This window comes from Ixodes scapularis, unplaced genomic scaffold (assembly GCF_016920785.2).
Source record: "Ixodes scapularis isolate PalLabHiFi unplaced genomic scaffold, ASM1692078v2 PGA_scaffold39__5_contigs__length_11793443, whole genome shotgun sequence".
Taxonomy (NCBI): domain Eukaryota; kingdom Metazoa; phylum Arthropoda; class Arachnida; order Ixodida; family Ixodidae; genus Ixodes; species Ixodes scapularis.
Genome location: NW_024609867.1, coordinates 3,441,429 through 3,463,414, shown reverse-complemented (window position 1 = coordinate 3,463,414; position 21,986 = coordinate 3,441,429). Strand labels below are relative to the sequence as shown.

Here is a 21,986-nt window from a genome sequence, read left to right as displayed (position 1 = left end):
TCTGGATGTCTTTCTAAATTGCTTAATTTTAAGGTATGAAGTTACAAAACATTGAGTTTGTCTGTGCCTTCATGAAGTTCTTTTTCATGTTGTATCTAATATCTTAAATTTTTAGGTGCTTAATTATATATTTCTATACGTCTGATTGCAAAGTTGGTTTTCTGAGGAAGAGCTTCCAATGGACTTCTTCCAAAACCGACGCGCCCCATTGCGGCGAAATACCATGCAGTGCACTCTGGGAACTAGTTGGCCGCTCAGTTTCGGTTTCGAGTGAGCAGCTTCATCTCATGCTATCACGCCGCGACCGAACGCGCTGCTTGCGTTTTCGATTATCTTACTTTTCACGAACGTACAATACACGCATTCTCGAGCGATACAAAACGAAGACCGGGGCACTTTCCTTGGTTCCCGAAACACCGGATATTATGAGTGCGTGTGCAAACGTAGTAAGACGTGGGTTAGTCACCTCACCCCACGAATGCATCTTTCAGTTCAATTTCAATAATCCCATCTAGTACCAGTGAACAACAACTGAAATTTGTTCATCTGGTGCCTTTCACCTATTTTGTTTGCCAAACGTCCGCTTCTTGTTACTTCATTGGGGAAAAAGCAAGCCGCATTCTGACAGGAGTATCAGAGTTGAGCCTAGCGTTGAAGCATGCACTTTTAAGGAAACGCAATAAATTCGACCTCTCTACCGCACAAAAGTTATTATGATGTCTTCCTCGTGTCATCATATATCTCCCACTCAAATTTTATGCTGATAGAAGATTAAGTTTTCGCAAACGCTGAGATCGGCTAACTACGACGGAGGCCCTAACAAGCGTCCCCTACTCCTCGCTAAGCCTTTTTGGACGAGCTTATACTGACGCCCAAAATCTGTGCCTGAAAGGTATGTCTGAAATTATCTCGACGTACTCAGGCAGGAAGAAAGCAAGCACTTAACAATTATTATCGCCATTAGCAACTGTCAAACGCGCTTTGAATAATTTCATTTGTTTGGCGCACCGCATAGGGGTTCATGCCCGTCCGGCGCACTCCCGGCGAACGGTGCGACATTTTTCACACAAGTGCTCGACATTTGCTTTCTAAAAACTGTCTGTAAGTGCGAATGTGCCTATATGATTGGCAGGATAACTTTATGCGCATACGCCATGTTGAACATTAGTGGAATGCAAGCGGGTGGGGACCTCACTTCGTGCAGTGCTGCGGGTCAGTACAGATAAGAGATAAGAAGTGTGTTAAGATTGAGCTTTTCAATGGCGCCTCCGAGTTTTACCTCGCGTACTCAGGCATATTAAGAAAAACAGTAATTGCAAAAAGTGATATTTCGTCTATGGACGCACGAAACAAACAAAATTTCTGATCAACAACACTAAAGTAAAGGCCCTAGCTCGATGCATGCATACTTATTGGTTGCTACAGCTTGTTGATTCGTACACAAGCAAGATCCCCGAGCTTCGCAGCGTCGAGATTCCCAGCACTGGCTCGTCCACATACCTCGATTGGAACGCTAACAGAAAGGCTCAAGTACAAAAATACAACAAGCATGAGTTAAGACAAGCTATACGTCTCGGGCTTGTCTAAAGCTTCGAGGTCTGGCCATTTAGGTTAGTTTAGAGACCACAAATGACGCTCTCGGGACCAGAAAACATGAGATAGCGGCCGTTAATAGCCCACGCTCTGTGTATAATCTCTGGTTGACGTGTCGATCGAAACCGAAACCATGCCAGCCTCCTCCCTGGCTGGCCAACTAGTTCCCAGAGTGCAACGCGCGCCGTGTTGCATGTAGGGCTTTATGGAAGTAGTCTATTAGCACCTAATACCAGGTGCAGTAGTGGCCAGTCCAATCCATGAACCGCATGATTGCGATTTAGCGAGCGACGATACGAGCGACGGCACAAGCGACGGGAGTAAGCAACGAGCGACGGAGATTTTTCTCTGTTGCTTATCGCGTTACTCGGTTTTTGGATTTTTAGATAACGTCGCTCATCGCCTTGGTCGCTCGCTGCCATCGCTTTCATGCGGTTTGCTTCGTCGCGCGACTGACCGAGCGAGCGACAGCAAAGCGGGTCGCCGTCACTTGTCTTGTCGCTCGTGAAATCGCTTACGTGCATCGGGACGTGAGCCTCGCCCGTGCGCCGGCCCGGGCCACTTCGAGTTCACACTGCCGGGTGTCCGATGGCGGTCGCTTGCGCAGTGGACGGAAAGTTCGGCTTACGTGCCGGTGGCCACTGGCGTCGGTCACGGCGGTGAGACCATGGGCTCGGCGTAGTAGGTGTCAAGGCTGAACCGCTTGTAAGCGGTTCAGTGAGCGACGGAGATTTCCCACGGACGCTCGTCGCGTCTCTCGGTTCTGGATTTCTAGAAAACGCTCATCGTTTTGATGGTCGCTTTTTACCGTCGCTTTCATGCTGTTTGCCTCGTCGAGCGACTGATCGACCGACAGCGGGTCCTCGTCGCCCTCCCTTGCCTCGTTGCGTGCCAAATCGAGTTTTCTGTTGATTTAGGATGACTAGAAAACATCGCTCATGGAACCGCATGTGAAGAGAGTAAGCGAGCACCACGGCTATGAACGAAGTTTTCTAGAAATCCAGAACCAAACGACGCCACGAGTGACAGTGAAAAATCTCAGTCGCTCGTTTGCCCTATTGCTTGGTAAAGTACTCAATCAATGGCTGTCTACACTGGTCGTCTCGGACCAAGTAAAAGCAAGGAACACTAAAGAAGGTTTTTCCTTGAACCTAAGCCTTGAATATTGGCGGCCGCTTGTCTTCGCTGGTCGGCTCGGACCAAGAAAAAACAGGAAACGCCAAGGAAATCCATTCATTGCAGGTCCGTGGAATTTTAGAGACAGATAATGCAATGAAGCGCCACTGAACCTTCAACGCTGGCGGCCGCCTGGCTACATTGGTCTGCTCTGACCATGGAAAAACAAGGAACGCCAAGGGAAGCCCTTCCATGGCAGTTCCTTGGAACTTTAGGGCCATGCAGTACAGTAAAGCGCCACTGAACCTTTAACGCTGGCGTTCGGCTGACAACATTGGTCTGCTCGGACCTTTAAAAAAACAAGGAACGCCAAGGAAAGGCATTCCCTGGCGGTTCCTTGGAATTCACGGGCGTAGAAAATGCAGTGAAGTGCCAGGCCGGCAGTTGACCGAGTTCACTGGGCGGCCTCGGTCCCGTCTATTACGACCAAGGCCCAATCCCGACCCCCAGCTTGCCCAAGCAAGTGTGCGCTGCATGGTGGTATTCCAGGTGTCCACAATATCTCCAAGCTCCACAATCTAGGCACCTATTGAAAGGTTCTCATTTTGGCTTCCATTCGTAATAATGTGAAGAAAAAAAAAACAGTATGGTTTTCACTTTATCCACATTCTCCAACTGGTACTCACTGGTACTCACAGGTGGGATGGAACGAAGCTGGCATTTCGACTTCCACGGTGAGCAGCTCCACGGCAATGTATTCCTCTGACATGACCTCCAGGAGGTTTCCCTCTGCCTTGCTGTGATTGCTGCAGTGCAGAAATGGTGTCTCAGTGATGCAAGGTGCTGTACCTTCGGACCAGTCTAACTCATATGTGGAACTTCAACATCAGATGTGAGTTAGAGTAGTTAGAGCATGTCACGGGAGGTCACCAAAAAAACAATATATAAACACAATGAAATACACGTTTAAGGGGGCTAAATTGTGCCGAAAAGAAAGGATAGAAAGGAGATAACAGCGTGGCAGGCGTCGCTATCGGCGTGAGAGCAGAGTAGAGCGCTGGCAAAGAGCTTGCCGGATGGAGCCACGCGGAGGGCCTTTTGTAGACGCACGGGCTTCGCGAACATTCGCAGTAGAATGTTCGGCCTTTGAACCTTCTGAACAAAAACCTTTTCGATCTCGCACACTGTAGAAACTTTTATTACAACACGATAATAAAAGTTGCGCGACTCTCAGGAATCAAACCTGGGGCCTCTGCATGTGAGTCAGCTGCGTTGCCACTCGGCCCCGCACACAAAAATTTGTGGAGCTTCAGGGGCTAGTTTTTGTGATCCCTCTAATCTACACAAAATTGCTCTCGGACTAGAGCAAGCTGTGGCGACAGCTGACGAAGAGCCATGAGCCTATTCAGAAGTTCTCGATATATGCGTCTTGATCATCAGAGTCTTTATCTTGCAGAGAGTGACCCCATCTTCTCGCCCTCCATAGTTGATACCCTGGGTAATTAAAAAAAAAAGTCCCCAACGCTGCTTTCTTTCCTTTTTGATTGCGTCTTGGTGTGGTAACTGACTATCAGCAACAACACTATGCTTCAGCTGGATGGCTCGGATTTGTTTGAGCTTGTGTCACTAAATAAAGCGCATTACTCTCTTCTGAGCAAGGGAATTGCCGGCCCGTGCGGACATGGCTGTCTGCCTAGATGAACACAACGACTGCACTTGTCCGGCATGTATCGCTCACAAGCTGCGGGTGTGTGCACTCTATAGAAGTTCTTCAGGGATTAGAAGCCTCATTTTTAAATGGTAGATTAGCATGAACTTGCTCCATTTAACTGGCATTGTAGGTGGCTTTTTTCGCTATTCGGTACTTACTAGCTTCATTGGGTGCAGCTCGGGATTGCGTTTCAGTGTTAGCGGTTGCTCTGCATTGCTCTGCATTGGCATGGCCACAGGGGCAGTTCGCCTCTGCACTTCTGCTGTTCCTGCAGTGCTTGAAGTTGCTAGAAATGCAGAAATTATACGCCGTAAAAGAAACGTGATGTGTATTCTTTAGCATCATAGTAAGTAAGCTAAGTACCTTGCAGCTGACCATTGCTTCGCTTCTTCAGGAGTTTGCTCCTTAGCTTTTTCTGTGCATTTCCCGGCGCTGGTATGCTAGGAACAGCGTTTGACTTGAACAGTCTTCGACCGCCCGCCCTGCTCGCCTCAAATCGGCTCTGTTCGAAGTGGTCATATAAAAAATAACAGATGAGGAAAATGTTACCGAAAACAACTAGAATTTTCCCAGGGTTATTTACTGCGATATACACACTACAATTGAATACTTTGAACCCTGGCCCTCTTAGGTATAAAAGCATGGCTAGCAACTTAAAGAATTCTAGTGTCAAGCTTATAGCGTGATTGTGCACCAGACTATCAAGAAATCGCCTAACATGCGAAAGTGTGGTGAGAACAATACTGATTATATTGCTCCAATTTTGCGAATTGCTCGTTCGAGAACTTCTACTACGAGCTGGTGCGTGCACTACATGTGTGAGATCGCTTTCATATGAAGATTGCTCACTTTGAAGCCCTCGTTGTTAACAAAAGCTTGGGGCGGTTTGACAAGTGCCCCCCCCCCCCCCCCCAACACAAAAAGACCTACAAAAGACAAGAAGCACGGCGGCAGTGATAAAAGCAACTCAATCAGCAAAAGTGGCTGCACGAGCCAGCTCACACCGGCACCTTAGCCAGCCGCTTGAAACGAACAATTCGAACCTTTCGAAACGGCAAACAATCTCAGAAAGACACTCAAACTGCATCACCGTTCTGCTAGAAAGGAACTTACCTGACAGACCCTGGAGTGTGCCGTGGGTTCAAAATTTTCACGGTCGACCAGTTGCAGCAAAATTGGCAGATTTAGCTGGATTGCGGCTCGTTCTGCTCACGTGACATTCTGTTTCACCCAGCGCGACTACGGGCCTTCCCCTGCTGCTGGATGGCACCTCGTTGTGCAGATCCGGCAGCTCCGGTCACCGAGCGTGCACTCGATCATCTTCCCTTTCTGGATTTGAGACGTGGCGGCTCTATTGCGATTGCCCTTGTAGGATCCTTTATTGCGTGACTAACAGATGGGTTTCTGTCACCGTCAAGATCCGGAATCGTTCTCTGTCCTCGAGCTCCTTTCTCGCGCCCCTCGTTTTCCTAGCGAACCTTCTCGTCGTCGTCTCGTCGCTTCGGATTACTTTGCCGCTGCACACTCTTTCTGACGGATTCAGGCCACTCCTCCGAAACCAAATGAGCTACAAAGAAGTCGTGTCCATATATAACCCATGATATTGGGTTATATCTCTGTCTCTGAAGTCGAAGAGTTGCACAATTCAAACTCATCCGCCCGCTTAAAAAAACCCATTAAAACAGTGACGACCAGGGTTTTGGTGCTTTGATGGAACAGCGCGGATGAACAGCCGCTCTCACATTCCCACAACAGGAGACAGACTCGCAGCGCTGACTTACAACTCAGTCTCATATTTATTCTTCCTCTAATCTTCAACTTCTTCACCTTTGCCGTTAATGAGAACAATTTAAATATTTTATACAGCAGAGACGAAATAGCCAATAAACATTATTAAATAACTAATAAATAAAGAAATAAAAGACAACTAAAATAGTATTAAAAATTAAATTAAAAATTAAGCGAAAATTTTCTCATCACTATTGGTGCTTTGATGACATCTCTAGATAATCCAACTCTTTCTTTTACAAAGCTAAGGAAGATACACTAACAAATTGGTTGTCCAACCTCACTATTTTTTCAGGTTCGATAATCTCTATTGTCAGCTGATTACCACTTCTGGCAATGACAGTGCAGTTACGCAGGTCCGCTGAACACCCGCAATCCCGGCAATAGATTCCTAGATTACCGGATATTGCTCTGTTAATGTTGTAATGATGCTCTGGTAACCGGTCATTCAGACACCTCCCGGTCTCTCCGACATACTGTTTTCCGCATGAGATGGTAATGGCATAAACCACCCCTTCAGAGCATGGAACAAACCGGGAGTGGTGATTTTTGGTACAACCTAATGTCCTATCGGAGGAAGAATTAACTTTCTTACACAAACTAGAGAGCTTGCATGGAGCGGAAAATACTACCTTAACGTTTGCTCGGTTGCCTATCTTTTTCAGACCATGAGAAATGTGGTGAATCTAAGGCACAACCGCCGGCCTTTGGTTTCTGTCCCTCCGGTTACGTTGGATTAAATTGGGATTTGTGATTTTCATAAGGAGTTTTTCTGCAACACTCTGAAGGGATGGTTTATGCCATTGCCCTCTCATGCGGAAAATAGTATGTCGGGCAGACCGGGAGGTGTCTCAATGACCGGTTGCGAGAGCATCATTACAACATAAACAGAGCAATATCAGGAAATCTAGGAATCCATTGACTCTGTAAGTGTGACGTCATGGGTCCAAACAAACCGTTTCTAGGGTCGTTGTTATGGACAAATACATGTGGCTAGGTTTCGCTACGAAAATAAGACCATTCAAGAATCAGGAGTAGGATTTAAACTTCTAAAAATCACAGATATAAAAAGCTTGAATGTCATATATGTTTCGACGGAAGTGTGCCAGTAATCGCTTGTTTCCGAAATATTTACGTCTGCAACTTCCGGTCCTCAAGATGCCTACAGCAGACGAAGAATGCAAGAAGTATGCCGTCTGCCACACGCCGACAGGCCAAGCCGGCGCCGTCGTTTGAATCGTGTGAATAAGGACGATATTCTGATATTGCACATGTTCTAAATAATATTACAGAGCTCATGAGATGCCTGGAGAAGAAGACGTAGAGGATCGCCAGCGCGCTCGCAGCAAGGGATTCAATCCTCTGTCTACCGCCATTACCCAGCTATAAATAAATCATCATGGCTTTCTCCGTAACATTCTTTGGTGGAGGTGCGGACCCATCCCCGACCTGGCCCTTCGCAGCAGGAGTCTTCCGCCCGCATCCAACATGACTCCACCTCCGGCGACACCACCCGAAGGCGCTCCACCTATGCCCCCGCCACCCTTAGTCCTCACAAAGCCGGTGAACCTCCAACTGCAGCGACAGTCTTCAGACCGCCCCAACGTCGGGACCCAGCCGCATGGAGAACACCCGACAATCGGCCAATTTGTTTCCACTGCACCGTGGTTGGTCATGTCGCCTGCTATTGCCGCAACCCATGGAGCAACCAGCAGCCCAGGGTTCCATTTTCCAGCTCCAGTCGGCCTTACAGGGGAAGCTTGTCTCCATCTCCCGGACCCCCCGCGAATGAACAAGTATATTATCACTCGTCACGCAACAAACGTTCGCCATCGCCGCGCCGTCGCCAGTCGCTATCTCCAGTCATCCGCCGCCAACTGTCCCCGTCCCATGACCTTCGACCTTCGGAAAACTAACCAATGCAGCTTCAAGAGGTGAGGCTGCATTAGAGTCCCCAGCCCAAAATCCTCCACGAAGCATCACCGCTATAGCCAAGAATCGACTGCTGATCGACATTGACGGTATTAGCATGTTTGCCCTTGTTGATACCGGAGCCGCTATTTCCATCGTGCGCGAAGACCTTAGACGACGCTTACGAAAAGTTCTGACGCCACCTGACAAAAACATTCTGCGCGTTGCTGATGGCGGCGCAATCTCTCCTCATGGTATGTGCGGTGCTCGCATAACCCTTCATCACAAGACCGCATTTGTTCTTTTTACAGTCCTTAGAAGCTGTCCTCAAGAAATCATCCTTGGTTGGGACTTTCTGGCCACTCACTCTGCTCTCATTAACTGCGCTAAAGGCGAAATTGAACTCCATGCTACAGAGGCCTGCGGTGTTTCAGACCCCATTGGAGCGAAGCTGTGCTGTCTTGAAACATCACGCATACCGCCATTGTCGGCTGTAGCGATCAATTTCACAACCGCTCAATCGATCCAGGACGGTGACTACATAATCTCACCTATTCTGAACATATTGCTTGAAAAACAACTCGCTGCACCACACTGCATTGCTGCCATCCAGAATGGTGCCACCGATATATGAGTGCTTAATATAACTCGCAGTCCACAAATTCTCTCCAAAGGTATGACAATTGCGCGCAGCTTCCCGAGTCTTGACTCCACCGTCGCCGTCATTGCTGAAGAAGTTCTGCGACCCAAACCTCCTCAACCACTCTCGGAGACTGACCTTGCCTATATTTCCACCATGATTGACCCAACTTTGAACAGAGACGAAGCACGGCAACTCCACAGCGTACTTTGCAAGTACCATACTATATTTCACCTTACAAGCCGCCCTCTCGGTCAGACAACTGAAGTTAGTCATCGAATCAACACCGGCTCCGAACCTCCCATCTACCATTGTCCCTACGGGGTGTCACCAAGCGAACGGCGCGCTATTCAACAGGAAGTTTACAAGATGTTGTCGCGAAACATTCTCCAACTCTCGTCCAGCCCCTGGTCCTCTCCTGTTGTTTTAGTAAAAAAGAGGGACGGCTCATGGCGTTTTTGCGTCGATTATTTTAGGTTAAATAAGATCACGAAAAAAGATGTATATCCTCTGCCACGCATCGACGACACTCTCGATTGCCTACAGGGAGCGGAATATTTCTCATGCATTGATCTTCGCGCCGGCTACTGGCAGATTAACGTTGATGAAGCCGACCATGAGAAAGTGGCATTCATTACGCCCGACGGACTTTTTGAATTCAAGGTCATGCCCTTTGGCCTGTGTAACGCACCCGCAACGTTCGAAAGAATGATGGACCGCCTACTCAAGGGACTAAAATGGGTCACTTCCTTGTGCTATCTTGACGACGTCATCATCTTCTCTGACACGTTCCCAAAACATCTTGAGCGTCTGACCCAAGTGCTTGCAGTCTTTCAACAAGCTGGTCTACAACTAAATTCAGGTAAATGCCGGTTCGGTAGTCAACAAATTAAAGTTCTCGGACATCTCGTGGACAAACATGGTGTTCTACCCGACCCTGAAAAAATTAAGGCTGTCAAAGATTTCCCCACGCCTCTTTCTTCAAAAGACGTAAGGAGCTTTTTAGGGCTTTGCTCCTACTTCCGACGCTTTATCAGAGACTTCGCACACATAGCACTCCCACTGACATCTCTCCTAAAAAAAAAAATCAAGTTTTCGAGTGGAAGGATTCTCATCAGATTTCTTTTGCCCATCTGAAAGATGCTTTGAGCTCCAGCCCCATTCTCAGCCATTTCGATGACACGGCGCCCACTGAAATTCGCACTGACGCCAGTGGTCACGGTATTGGAGCAGTTCTCGCACAACATCAGTTCGGAAAGGAAACGGTAATTGCTTACTCTAGTCGACTACTTTCACCGGCTGAGCGGAATTACACCATTTTCCAGAAAGAATGCCTTGCAGTGGTGTGGTCCGTCTCCAAATTTCGACCATACCTTTTTGGACGTCCCTTCCGTGTCACCACTGATCACCATGCCCTTTGTTGGTTTTCGTCATTAAAAGATCCCATTGGTCGCCTTGGACGCTGGTCTCTCCGCCTTCAAGAATATGATTTCACCATCGTATATAAATCAGGAAAGATGCACCAGGACGCTGACTGTTTGTCTCGTTACCGGGTAAGTCCAGCTAACTACAACACCAATTCAACTGAACTCCCAGTTCTGCCGATATCAAAGCTCGTCAACCTCGCTCACGAACAGCGTCGTGATCCAGCTCTGAAGCTTCTTATAAGGCGCCTCTCAGCTGATGCAAACCAGCCATCCTCGGGACTCTTTCGTATCCGCGACAACATTCTACACCGCCAGAATTTCAGACCCGAAGGATTACCATGGCCTGTCGTGATTCCTAAACACCTACAGGCCATAGTTCTTCACCAACTACACGGCGCACCTTCATGAGGTCACCTGGGTATCCTTCGCACTTACGGAAAGGTTAAGGAACGTTTTTACTGGCCGGACATGTACTGAACTGTAAAGAGGTATGTCTCTTCATGTGACCTTTGTCAACGTCGGAAGAAACAAACCATCAGGCCATCAGGGCTCCTTCAACCACTCCGCCCTCCGATCAGCCCGTTTGATCGTCTAGGGATTGACTTCCTCGGACCATTCCCTTCGTCACGCTCTGAAAACCGCTGGATTGCAGGAGCAATTGACCACACCACTCGTTATGCAGTCACACGCGCTCTCCCAAACAGTACTGCTCTCGGCCTGACCCAGTTTCTTTTGGAGGACGTCATATTAAAATATGGCGCACCGCGAGAACTTCTTAGTGACCGTGAACGCTCCTTTCTGTCACGCGTTGTGTCTGAAGTACTGCAGGCCTGATCGATCCGCCATCAAGTGACGACCGCTTACCACCCACAAACCAATGGGCTCACTGAGCGGCTGAACCGAACGTTATCCGACATGCCGTCAATGTACGTGTCGTCAAATCACAGAAATTGGGATGATGCACTGCCATACGTCACTTTTGCATTTAATTCATCCCGTCACGATACTACTGGTTTCACACCTTTTTTCTCCTCTTCGGCCGTGAACCACCATTAATGCTTGACACCCTCCTTCCACCCCAAGCAGACGCTTCCCTCACCGAATTTACATCCGATGCCATAAGTCGGGCTGAAGAAGCTCGTCAATTAGCTCGCATACGCACGCTTGACTCACAAGAACGCCAGTGTGCCCGCTACGATAGCTCTCATCGACACATCCAATACTCTCCTGGTGACCTTGTATTGCTGTGGACACCGCAACGTCATGTCGGACTTGCTGACAAACTTCTCCACCGCTATACAGGACCATACCGAATACATCACCAGTTGAGCGACGTTACATATGTCATTGAACCCCTCGAGCAACAAAATGACAGACGTCGCAGTTAAAGGGACACAGTGCACGTGCAACGGCCCAAGCCATATATCCTCCCAACGACCACGTAGCTCAACGACGAGACGTCGTGGCTTCTTGGAGGGGGGGGGGGGGGGGTAATATTACAGAGCACATGAGATGCCTAGAGAAGAAGAGGTAGAGGATCGCCAGCGCGCTCGCAGCAAGGGATTCAATCCTCTGTCTACCGCAATTACCCAGCTATAAATAAATCATCATCGTTTTCACCGTAACAATATAATGATTTACAGTAACTTAAAAGAACTCATGGTGGGGTGCAATGCAAAATACGGTTCATCGAAAGTCCGGGCGTCGATTGAGATGACCTTCTGCAAAAGAGATCGCATGGGATCCGTGAGAAAAGCACTTCAGGCGATTGGTCGAGATCCCAAATTTTGTTTGTGGACTCGCACTATGTGAGGGTGCGTCGTACCTGGTTGTAACCATCGCTGCAGGTTACTGAAAAATCGCGATAGACATGGAATTCTTTAATAAACTGACAACCTCAATAATAATAATAATAGTAATAATAATAATCAATCAATCAATCAATCAATCAATGTTTTTATTCGTGCCCGGGAACAACCTTGCGGTCTTGGTACAGGTGCACTGTGTTAACAGGTAAGGCAGAACAGGGTATAAAGCAATAGTACGGACAACACAAACAACGGACAAGCCCTAGAAAAATACACTTAAAAATTATAAAAAGTAAACACAAAGTCACAACACACGATAAGCTTAATGGTACTACCGCCAACACCAATTGCTAGAAAGAAAGAAAAAAAAAAATGCATTCAAAGTGGGGAATTTCGGCGTGAACGCCGCAAGTTAGTGCATACAGTTCAAATTTAAGTGATGGCCTTTAACGTTTTTACAAACTGCAGCGTGTTATTGTTAAATATGTCGAGTGTTTCAGAAAAAGAAGAATTATAAGTATGCCCAAGTCTGGACACAGGATCGTGGAGGTTGAGTAGACGCCTGTTGCAGAAGGACGCATTTTGCCTTGTTGTTTTTAGAGGAATTTTTAAGAGTACTCTTGACGTCAATACCGTGCAATCAGTGACGGCGTGGACAAGTTTGTATAAAAATAAGATATCGGCAAGTTCTCTCCTACGAAGCAGGGTAGGTAGTGCCGCGCTACGCTGAACAGGGACAGGGACATCAGTAGTGGTGGGCACAATGCGCGCTGAGCAACGATGTCTATAGATGGAAAGAAACTTGTTCTGAACCCGTTCTATTTTCGAGGAATTTGTGGCACAAATTCCATTCCATACAACAGAAGCGTATTCAAGCTGTGGTCGACACAATGCACTGTAGAGTATAAGAAATGTGCAGGGGTTAATAAACTCTTTAGTGATGCGGCACGCACTCCCGAGCGTGCGTAGAGCTGCGTTCACGATGTGATCCACATGACTGGAGAAGATTAAGGTGCTGTCAAACACTACGCCAAGATCTTTGATTCTGTTCATACGTTCCAAAAGGTCTGTCTGAATAACATATGGGAATACAATGTTATGTGTCTTACGAGTGTACGACACGACTTTCGTTTTAGAGCTATTTATCTTTAGGTCATTCTTCCGGCACCATTCTTCAAAAGCGTCAACATCTCTCTGTAGCAAAACACAGTCTCGGTCTTCTCGTACCTCCATAAACATCTTAATATCATCTGCGTACTGAAGAAATGAAGAGTGACGAATCACAGTCGAAACATCATTAACAAAAACTGAAAACAGAAGAGGTCCGAGAACGGAGCCCTGAGGCACACCCGTTGTCGCCTCATAAGTAGCAGAAAAATTACTATTCGAGCTAACAAAGCACTTCCGGTCACGCAAATAACTTTCGAGCAATGAAAGCAATGAGTTGTGAATATCTAGCTTTGACAGTTTAGCCAGTAACATTTCATGATTAACAATGTCAAACGCTTTACTCAAGTCAAAGTAAATCACATCAAGCTGGCCTCTGTTAGCGACGGCGTGAGCAGCGGTTGACATAAAACAGGCGAGATTAGTTGTGGTCGAGCGACCCGCCATAAATCCATGTTGGTTAGGGATAAGATAACGCTTGAGATTGAATGACAATATTTTGTGTAGTGCCACTTCGAGGAGCTTCGAAAATGTGCAAAGAAGAGATATAGGTCTGTAGTTCGACACATTTGTTTTTGGACCGGACTTATGCACAGGTACAACAAGTGCCGTTTTCCACATGGCGGGAAAGACCTCATTCTTTAGGCAGTTGTTAAAAATCTGTACTAGAACAGGAATAAATATGGCACTGTATGCCTTCAAGAGGACTGACGGAATACCATCATGGCCAGAAGACAATGATGGTTTCATTTTTTTTACACACTCATGCAGTAGCTCCTCGTCAAAGAGTGCAATACAGGATGCATTCCCAGAGACAGCTGGCGCGGCAGTAGTTGAAGGGATTGGATGATGCTTAAAAACAGACTGGAAGTGGCGTGCAAAAATTTCACAAACATCTGTCGTCGAGTTTCCCTGTGAGTCCAGCAGGGTGATCTCTCCTCTACCTTTTTTCTGGGACCGAGAGCGAACATACTTCCAGAATTCTTTGGGATTTTTAGTTAGCTGCAACTCGACGGAATCAGTGTACGCCTGACGATCACGTTTAAAAACTTCCTTGCAGAGAGACCTAAAGTGCCCAAATTCTGATTTTAATTCGGGGGTATCGTTCTTTTTAAACTTTCGATGAGCGCGCAATTTCTTATTCATTAAAGTACGTAATTCGTGCGAGAACCAGAAGGGAAACTTTGAGCCTGATGTTTTACGAAGCGGGATGAATTGATCCATTCCTTCTCGGACGATTCGAGTGAAATCGCGAACCTGTTGTTCAACGTCAGAACACAGGATAATTGAGGACCAGTCGTAATTGGAGAAATGATCGTACAAACTAACATAATCTCCAGCGCAAAAATTGTGTCTATTCCCTTCAGGATGTTTCCGTGAACAACGTCTCATGCCCTGTCGGACAGGTATACTAATCTCCAAAGGGGGGTGATATCCGTCGGGGGGAACCAAGCCTGACGCACCCTCAGTTACATCTATGCAGTCAAGATCCGAGAAGCAAAGATCAAGCATGTTGCCCTGGGTGTTCGGGATACAGTTATATTGTCTTAAGTTCGTAAATGATGCAAAATTAAGCAAAAGATGAGATTTTTGAATAATATAGTAATGTTTTGAGGACGCAGAGGCTGTTTCCCAACATATGTTGGGGACATTAAAATCGCCAAGAACCATAAATTTAAATTTTTCAAGGGCGTTGGTTGTGCGCTCAATGCCTAGTAGACATTGGCTAAAATCATCAGGAGAGGTATCAGGGGGCAAGTAATAAGAGCCGAGAAGGATACGCTCGCCATTAGCGCATTGTAGCTCTACCCACACTGACTCAAATGATGTCTCGAGATCTGGACGCCTAACGCATTGTAACGACGTATCAATTGCTATCAGCACCCCACCCCCTGTCTTTTTCAATGTAGAGAATGTGCGATCGCGTCGAAATACTGTGAAATTTGGTGGGAAGAGATCAGATGAAGAAATATTCGAACAGAGCCAGGTCTCGGTTAGCACAATAATAGATGCATGAGTTAGGGTTACGTTAGAAAAAAATTCATTAGCTTTTGTGCGGAGACCTCGGACATTTTGATAATAAATGTCTAGTTTAGGTATCTGTTTCGGCATTAATAATAATAATAATAATAATAATAATTTTTTTCATTTCATTTCATTTCATTTATTTAGATACCATCATAACACTATAAGGTGACGGGTCGGTCGAAGCCAGTAGAGGCTTGAAGGACAGAACCCAGCAAATCGAATGTCACAGATAGCACAGAAGAAGTCCGTAGAGCACACATTTAAAACATGTATCGCACTATGTGAGAAACAGAAAATAATCACTCACAATATCCCAGCAAACATATTAGATACAACATATAACACAACAATACATTATTGAAATTGTACAATGAATTAAAGCGTAAAACTGTTCAATAGATTTTTCAATTTTCTCCTATTTGTAGCTTCAAAGAAGTGGTCGGGGAGTCGGTTAAAAATGTATGGCACATAATAAGAGCGCTCTCGCTTACCATATCTTGTGAAACACCGGGGGATTATGAAGCGATCACAGGTACGCAAATCTCTGCGGGGCACAAAGGGATGTTTAAATTCGCTACACCAGAAATGAGAAAGAACAACACATTGCAAAAAAAGTGAATGGAAGTTAGGTAGTTGTAGAGCCTCAAAAATGTCAGCTTCTGGTGCAAGATCATAATGATAACCAACACTTCTTAACAAATTCCTAAGGATGCGGTCAATTTTAGTTTGCCATATTTCTGCACAGTTACCAAATAATGTGATGCCATACCTTAGTATACTATAAGCAAGAGCAGTAGCAATTGATTTTCTAACGGCAAATGGCATAAACACCCTATTATTGTAAAGTAAGCAGCACACACTGCGAAGCTTGCCAGAAACATGGGTTAAATGCGTTGACCACGACAAATCTGAATCAAAGAATATGCCTAAGTACTTAACAGTGTCAACATATTTCAGGGAGCTACATGTACAATCAAGGCAGCTGGATCTGTGTAAAATAAATGATGAGTCCAATTCTACACTCTTCAGCGGATTCCTGAAGCAAACAAGTCTCGTTTTGGATGTGTTAATAGTAATATAATTGTCATAAAACCAGTCCATTAGACGTGCAGAATCATGTTGCAATAACTGCACAGCTTGGCGGTAATTAATGTGACTAGAGACAAGTAAAGTATCATCCGCATACTGAAAAATTTTGCAACTAGTGAGCCTTGTTGAGATATCATTAACAAAAAGATTAAATAACAATGGAGACAAAACTGATCCCTGGGGCACACCGGCTTTTAGCATCAGCCGAGCACTTTTGAAATTTCCTATAGATACGATTTGGGAGCGGTCAAGAAAGAAATTTTTAAGCAATGCAATAAATGGTCCACGGAAACCGTAATTCTGCAGTTTAAAAAGAAGCATCTTATGACTGACCGTGTCAAAGGCCTTGGCGACATCAAGAACAATTGCACATGAACATAAGTTTCGATCAAAAGCACTGTGTAGTAGGTCAGAAAAATCTTCCAGCAGTGGTTGAGTGCCCTTTCCAGCAACAAAACCATACTGGTTAGGCGACAGGATGTTGTGAGTTTCAATGAAGCTGGACATTACAAGATACAAATGCTTTTCCAAAATTTCTCCAATGCAAGGTAATATAGAAATAGGGCGATAGCACTCAGGCTTGTTAGGCGATCCTCCCTTGAAAACAGGCTTCACAAGTGCTGTTTTGAGTTCAATTAGAATGACACCAGAGACCAAGAACTGATTTATCATGGTGAGAAGTACGTGCTGAACATGTCCAAAGCTTCGGCAGAGATCATTAATACGAATTGTATCAACACCAGGAGATTTATTGCGTTTTAAAGAAAACAAAATGGAGTGTAATTCTTCTATTGTGAGAAGAGGAAGAAACGCCGAGTTTGATAAACTAATACTTGCGCTCGAGGCAAGCGGCTTGAAATCGCTGTCTCGCGCAAAGCCCGATGACGATGCAAAAAGTTTGTTAAAGTCGTTTACTACTGATTGCAGATCTGTGCCGAAGTGTTTTTGAAGGGAGTCAAGAAGCGAAGCCTTTTCTCCGCGCCCTGTAAAAGAATTAATCAACTTCCATGTTTCACGTGGATTCGATCTTGCCTCAAAGAATCTTCGCTGAAAGTAACATCGTTTGGCAGACCGTATAATTGCATTAGCTTTGTTCCGAGCGCTTCGATACTCTGCCTTTAACTGCAAATTGTTTGGTGAACGACGGGAACGTGACCACAACGTATCTTTTTCTTTGATTGCAGTCATAATATCAGAATTAAACCATGGCTTATAAGACCGTCGTTCGAAATTAACCTTTTTCTTGGCGGCACAATAAAAGGATTGAAATACCTCGACGAAAGCTTTATAAACATTGGAAGGTTCTATGGACACCAGGAGTGCGTTCCAGTCAAAGGCAGCGACCAAAGCATCGAATTGTACCGTATCCGTTATTGAAATCCACGAACAATCGCGCCTGGTTCCTTGCTCTTCGGGTACCTGAGCGTCTAAACGACATCCAACAAAGTAATGATCGGATAGTTTCTGAGTAATTACGGCGGATTTTACAGACATATCCGGAGCACGAAATTTGATATGGTCAATACAGGAAACTACTAATTTTTGAACCAAAACTTCCTCTCTTGTGGGTAAGGTGATAATATTTTCAATGCCATATTTTGAGAGCAGAGTCAGATAATCAAAAACTATTGATTTATTAGGTTTAAGAGTATCGATATTTAAATCGCCAATGACGCAAAATTGTCCTTCCGTACGAAACTGGTTAAGCACAGCATCTAGTTCAGCAAGAAAGAGCGAAACATTTTCTGAGGGAGGCCTGTAAACCGCTAACAAAAATAAAGAAAAACCTGCCAAAGAAATTTCAACAGCCAGTGTTTCTGCATGGACAAGAGATATGTTCAGAGGCGATAGTAACCATTTATCTTTAACGTATATAGCAATGCCACCACCTCTACCATGATCACGGGTGTAAAATGACTCCTTATATCCATCGAGAATAAATTGATTGCATTGCAAAGATGACACACCAATTTCAGTTAGAACGAAAACATCTATCGACGCGGTAAAGGTATTAATTACTGCACGAAACTCATCCCAGTGTTTACGCAAACTTCGAATATTTACATGAATAAGTGTTAAAGAGTTATTAGAAAGAGGGCCTAAAAGCTGAATAAATGAACTAATGTCTGGAGCAGAAAAACAAGTTGTCATGTTTTACACCAGTAGCAGAAGGTCGTTTTTTGTGTTGATTCGAATGGCTGGTGCGCCTTCGGCTTTCCTAGCAAAAATCTTAGAGTTCTTGGTCCACACAAAACGGTATCCTTTTTCTTTAGCCCCCGTCCTCGTCAGCCAAAAAAGCTCCTTATTCGCAGATGTAAGGTTGTCGTTGAAGAATAGCTTTGGTCGGCTTTCTGATTGGCACAGCCTGTGAAGTCTACCACGTGCCGCCATCCAAGCGTCTTTTAGGGTGACAGAGGCGAAGCGAATCAAAATAACCGGAACTGAGTCCGGCTTTTTGGTCAGACGGTGAATTGCCAGGATATCTGACGACTGAGGTGTTGGAAGGTTAAGGGGTCTAGCGAGATCACTTATGACCTTCATTAGATCCTCACCATGAGAGAGCGGAAAACCATGGAGTTCCATGTTGGAACGACGGCTGTACTGTTGCATGTCATTAAGCTCGTCTTTCAGTCTCTCAATGGTCTCTGACTGCTCTCTCATTGTTGCCTTAACCGTGTTAACCTCCTTTTGAAGTTCTTTAACTGCCTCTTCATTTGTCATAGCCAGAGCGAGCACGGAATCGTACTTCAAGCTAAAAGAGTCAACGGTCGTTTGTAATCCTTGGACCGTGTTGCGAAGCTCTTCGACAGCTGGTTTTAAGGCCAACAACTGATCAACCTTAGATGGAAGAGGCAACAGCGTCTCCACACTTGTCCTCAATGAAAGGAGCTGGTTAAGAGTGGCATTGATTGATGCCAGCTGACTGGTGAAGGGTGCATAATCTACAATCTCCTCCCTGCTGCCGTCGGTACGGGAAGATTCATCTACTGCAATGTCACCGCTAAGATCGGATGGTCTGAGGGTGGCGCCGGTACGGCAAGTGGAACACTTCCAAGTTTCTCGCCTGACAGCGCCCATCCCCGCGTACGTCCCATCTGCGACGCCGGAACAGGACTTACCAAGATGGTAACCCCTTCGGCAAGATGCACACGTCAGGGATCTGCCATCTGCCGGCAGAGCGCGAGCACATTTGGCACAATCCATTATTAGGGAAGGCGAGTACACAGCGGTAAGGCAACACAGACACCAGTCAATACGCACTTCTCGAACAGGTGTAGAACGAGATGAGTCAAGGTTGTATACGAACACTCCACGTGGCAGTTTTGTGCTGAGCTCGAGCGCAGTTGCTCACCCGTGAAACTGCACGACACAGAGAATCAATAGGTGATACCTGAAGGAACGGGCTTGCGGTCCTCATAGATCCTGCCATCCGTAATCAGAACGGTTGTTGCCGCACTTCTCACCGCCATATATTCTTGTCACTCAGGTCGAACTCGGGCGCACGGTGCTCGGGCGTGAAGCTTCAACAGGAAGAGCTCCAGTCGGAGAGAACTGCCGTAGAGCGTGACGCCAAGGGATGTGGTGGAAGCTTGCCTGTGAAGTCGATGGTCAGATCAAGACGATAGGGGCCTTGGCGTGGGAAATGACTGACCCCGGAGTGACACGGTGCTTGATAAGCAGCATGAATAGCTTGCCCGTCGTAATGATGCTTTAGAAGTATTAATTACAGGAGAAAATATGAAGAGCTCTTGAAGCGAACGACCGCCCTGTTGGACTTCTTCTTCTTCTTTAATAATAATAATAATAATAATAATAATAATAATAAACAAATTCCCTTGACGGCGTACGATTTCTTTCTCATACTGGCCTGCACTACGCCGGTAATGCCCTTCAGGTCGTCGTCACAAATTATTGGCATGACGTGGTTTGATTTTACGGCATTTTCACCCCTCTGAACCAAGCTGGGTTCTTCACAGAAAAAACGCACAGGGCGGAGGCCTCTACGGCCACGGCAATGCACTTGTTTTTGTCGCTTGTTTACCGACGCAACTCAATGAAGACACCCGCTGCAACAGTGTCCAGCAAATCTATCGTGTCGGCTGCTACCAAAGCATAGCAGAGTGTAATACTTCAAAAATGGCTTTCATTGTTGCAATACGACACTGAGAAGACAAGAACATCTTCATAACTAGATATCAAGAAGTTAGATTCCTTGCAAAAAATTATTTACTTACTTGTAAGCAAAAATCTAGCCTTATGTGGAGTCTCCATGCATTAGTCCATAGCAACGTCCCTAGCAACCGTTTGTTTGGACCCAGGCGCCATGTAGTGACGTCATCACTTACGGGGTCGATTGCCGAGATTGCGGGTGTTCAGCCGACCTGAGTAACTGCACTGTCATTGCCAGAGGTGGTAATCAGCTGAGAAGAGAGGTTATCGAAGCTGAAAAACAACAGGTTGGACAACCAATGTGTTAGAGTATCATCCTTAGCTTTGTCAAAGAAAGAATTCGATTATGTAGAGATGTCATCAAAGCCCCAATAGTGATGAGAAATTTTCCATTAATTTTTAATTTTTAATTAAATTTTGTAATGGTATTTTTAGTTAACTTTTATCTATTTAATTATTAGTTATTTAATAATGTTTATCGGCTTTTTGGTCTCTGGTGTGTTAAAGATTTAAATAGTTCTCATTAACGGCAAAGGTGAAGAAGTTGAAGATTTTAGGAAGAAGAAATATAGGACTGAGTTGTAAGTCAGCGCTGCGAGTTTGTCTCCTTTTGTGTGCATGTGAGTGTGACTGTTATCCGCGCTGTTCCATCAAAGCATGAATTACCAACTTGCCCTAGCATCCACATTATCAAGCTTAATTTCTAGTACATCGGGCCCATTTAAGAGTTCTTCCTTGAATTCTAGCTTCCTCGTCATCCTGATCGCCATATCAAAGCTGTTACCTCCGGAAGTCCTGGCCCTGTATGGTGGCTTCGCTCCATCGTGGGGCCATGGAAAAAGGATATGCATGATCCTGCAATCCCAGTGGCACAGTCAGACCCAACATTACAGGAATTCCTCTACCGTTAATTGTGTGAAAAAGTGAGTCCTCCTATTGGTAGAAGAAAATGGCGTGAGTTTTTGACCACCACAAAAAGATCAACTGAGGCTTTGTGGGGTCTCACGTTGCGCCACCTCCGTTCGATTATCCCAAAAAAGGGCAATCATTTCGCAACCCAGTGCACGTTGTAGGAGACGTTAATTTGCCGGAGTATGTGCGTCACGTTCTCAGCCTTGGACCAAAGTTTGCAGTCGAACCAACGAAGTCGGCACCGGAGCTCCTCTCTTTGGTAAGGCAAGTATCCAGGCGGACACCAGAAGCAGAAAGTGAGAGTTGTATATCTGAAGGCATTGACCTACTCACTAGATACAGACAGCCAGTCTCAACTATGCCAATTAAGAGAGTTGAGACCTACTCGAAAGAGAAGTCGATGTCCATCCTACCGGCAGACAAAGAAGGAGGTTTTGTGATTATGCATAAGGCTACATTTGGAGAAGGAGCCTTAGCTTCGACGTTTCGTTAGTGAGAGTAAAAAGTGATGGCCAAGAAAATATGTCAGAAGCTCGACTTAAAGAAGCTTTGCTCCATCATCGACCGAAGCAAAAATTTGAGTCTACAAATTATATTCAGTGCGAAAACACACAAAACTGACTGTC

General features: G+C 45.7%; 1 protein-coding gene across 1 annotated transcript; it reads right to left on the bottom strand.

The window, feature by feature from the left end:
* Positions 1 to 28: 28 nt before the first annotated feature.
* LOC120842954 lies at positions 29 to 19,748 on the bottom strand. Its single transcript, XM_042292206.1, has 3 exons — positions 19,670 to 19,748; positions 18,657 to 19,538; positions 29 to 102 (listed from the first exon to the last, which is right to left on the bottom strand). Exons 1-3 carry the CDS (start codon positions 19,746 to 19,748, stop codon positions 29 to 31), a joined length of 1,035 nt encoding a protein of 344 aa, XP_042148140.1.
* Positions 19,749 to 21,986: the final 2,238 nt, after the last annotated feature.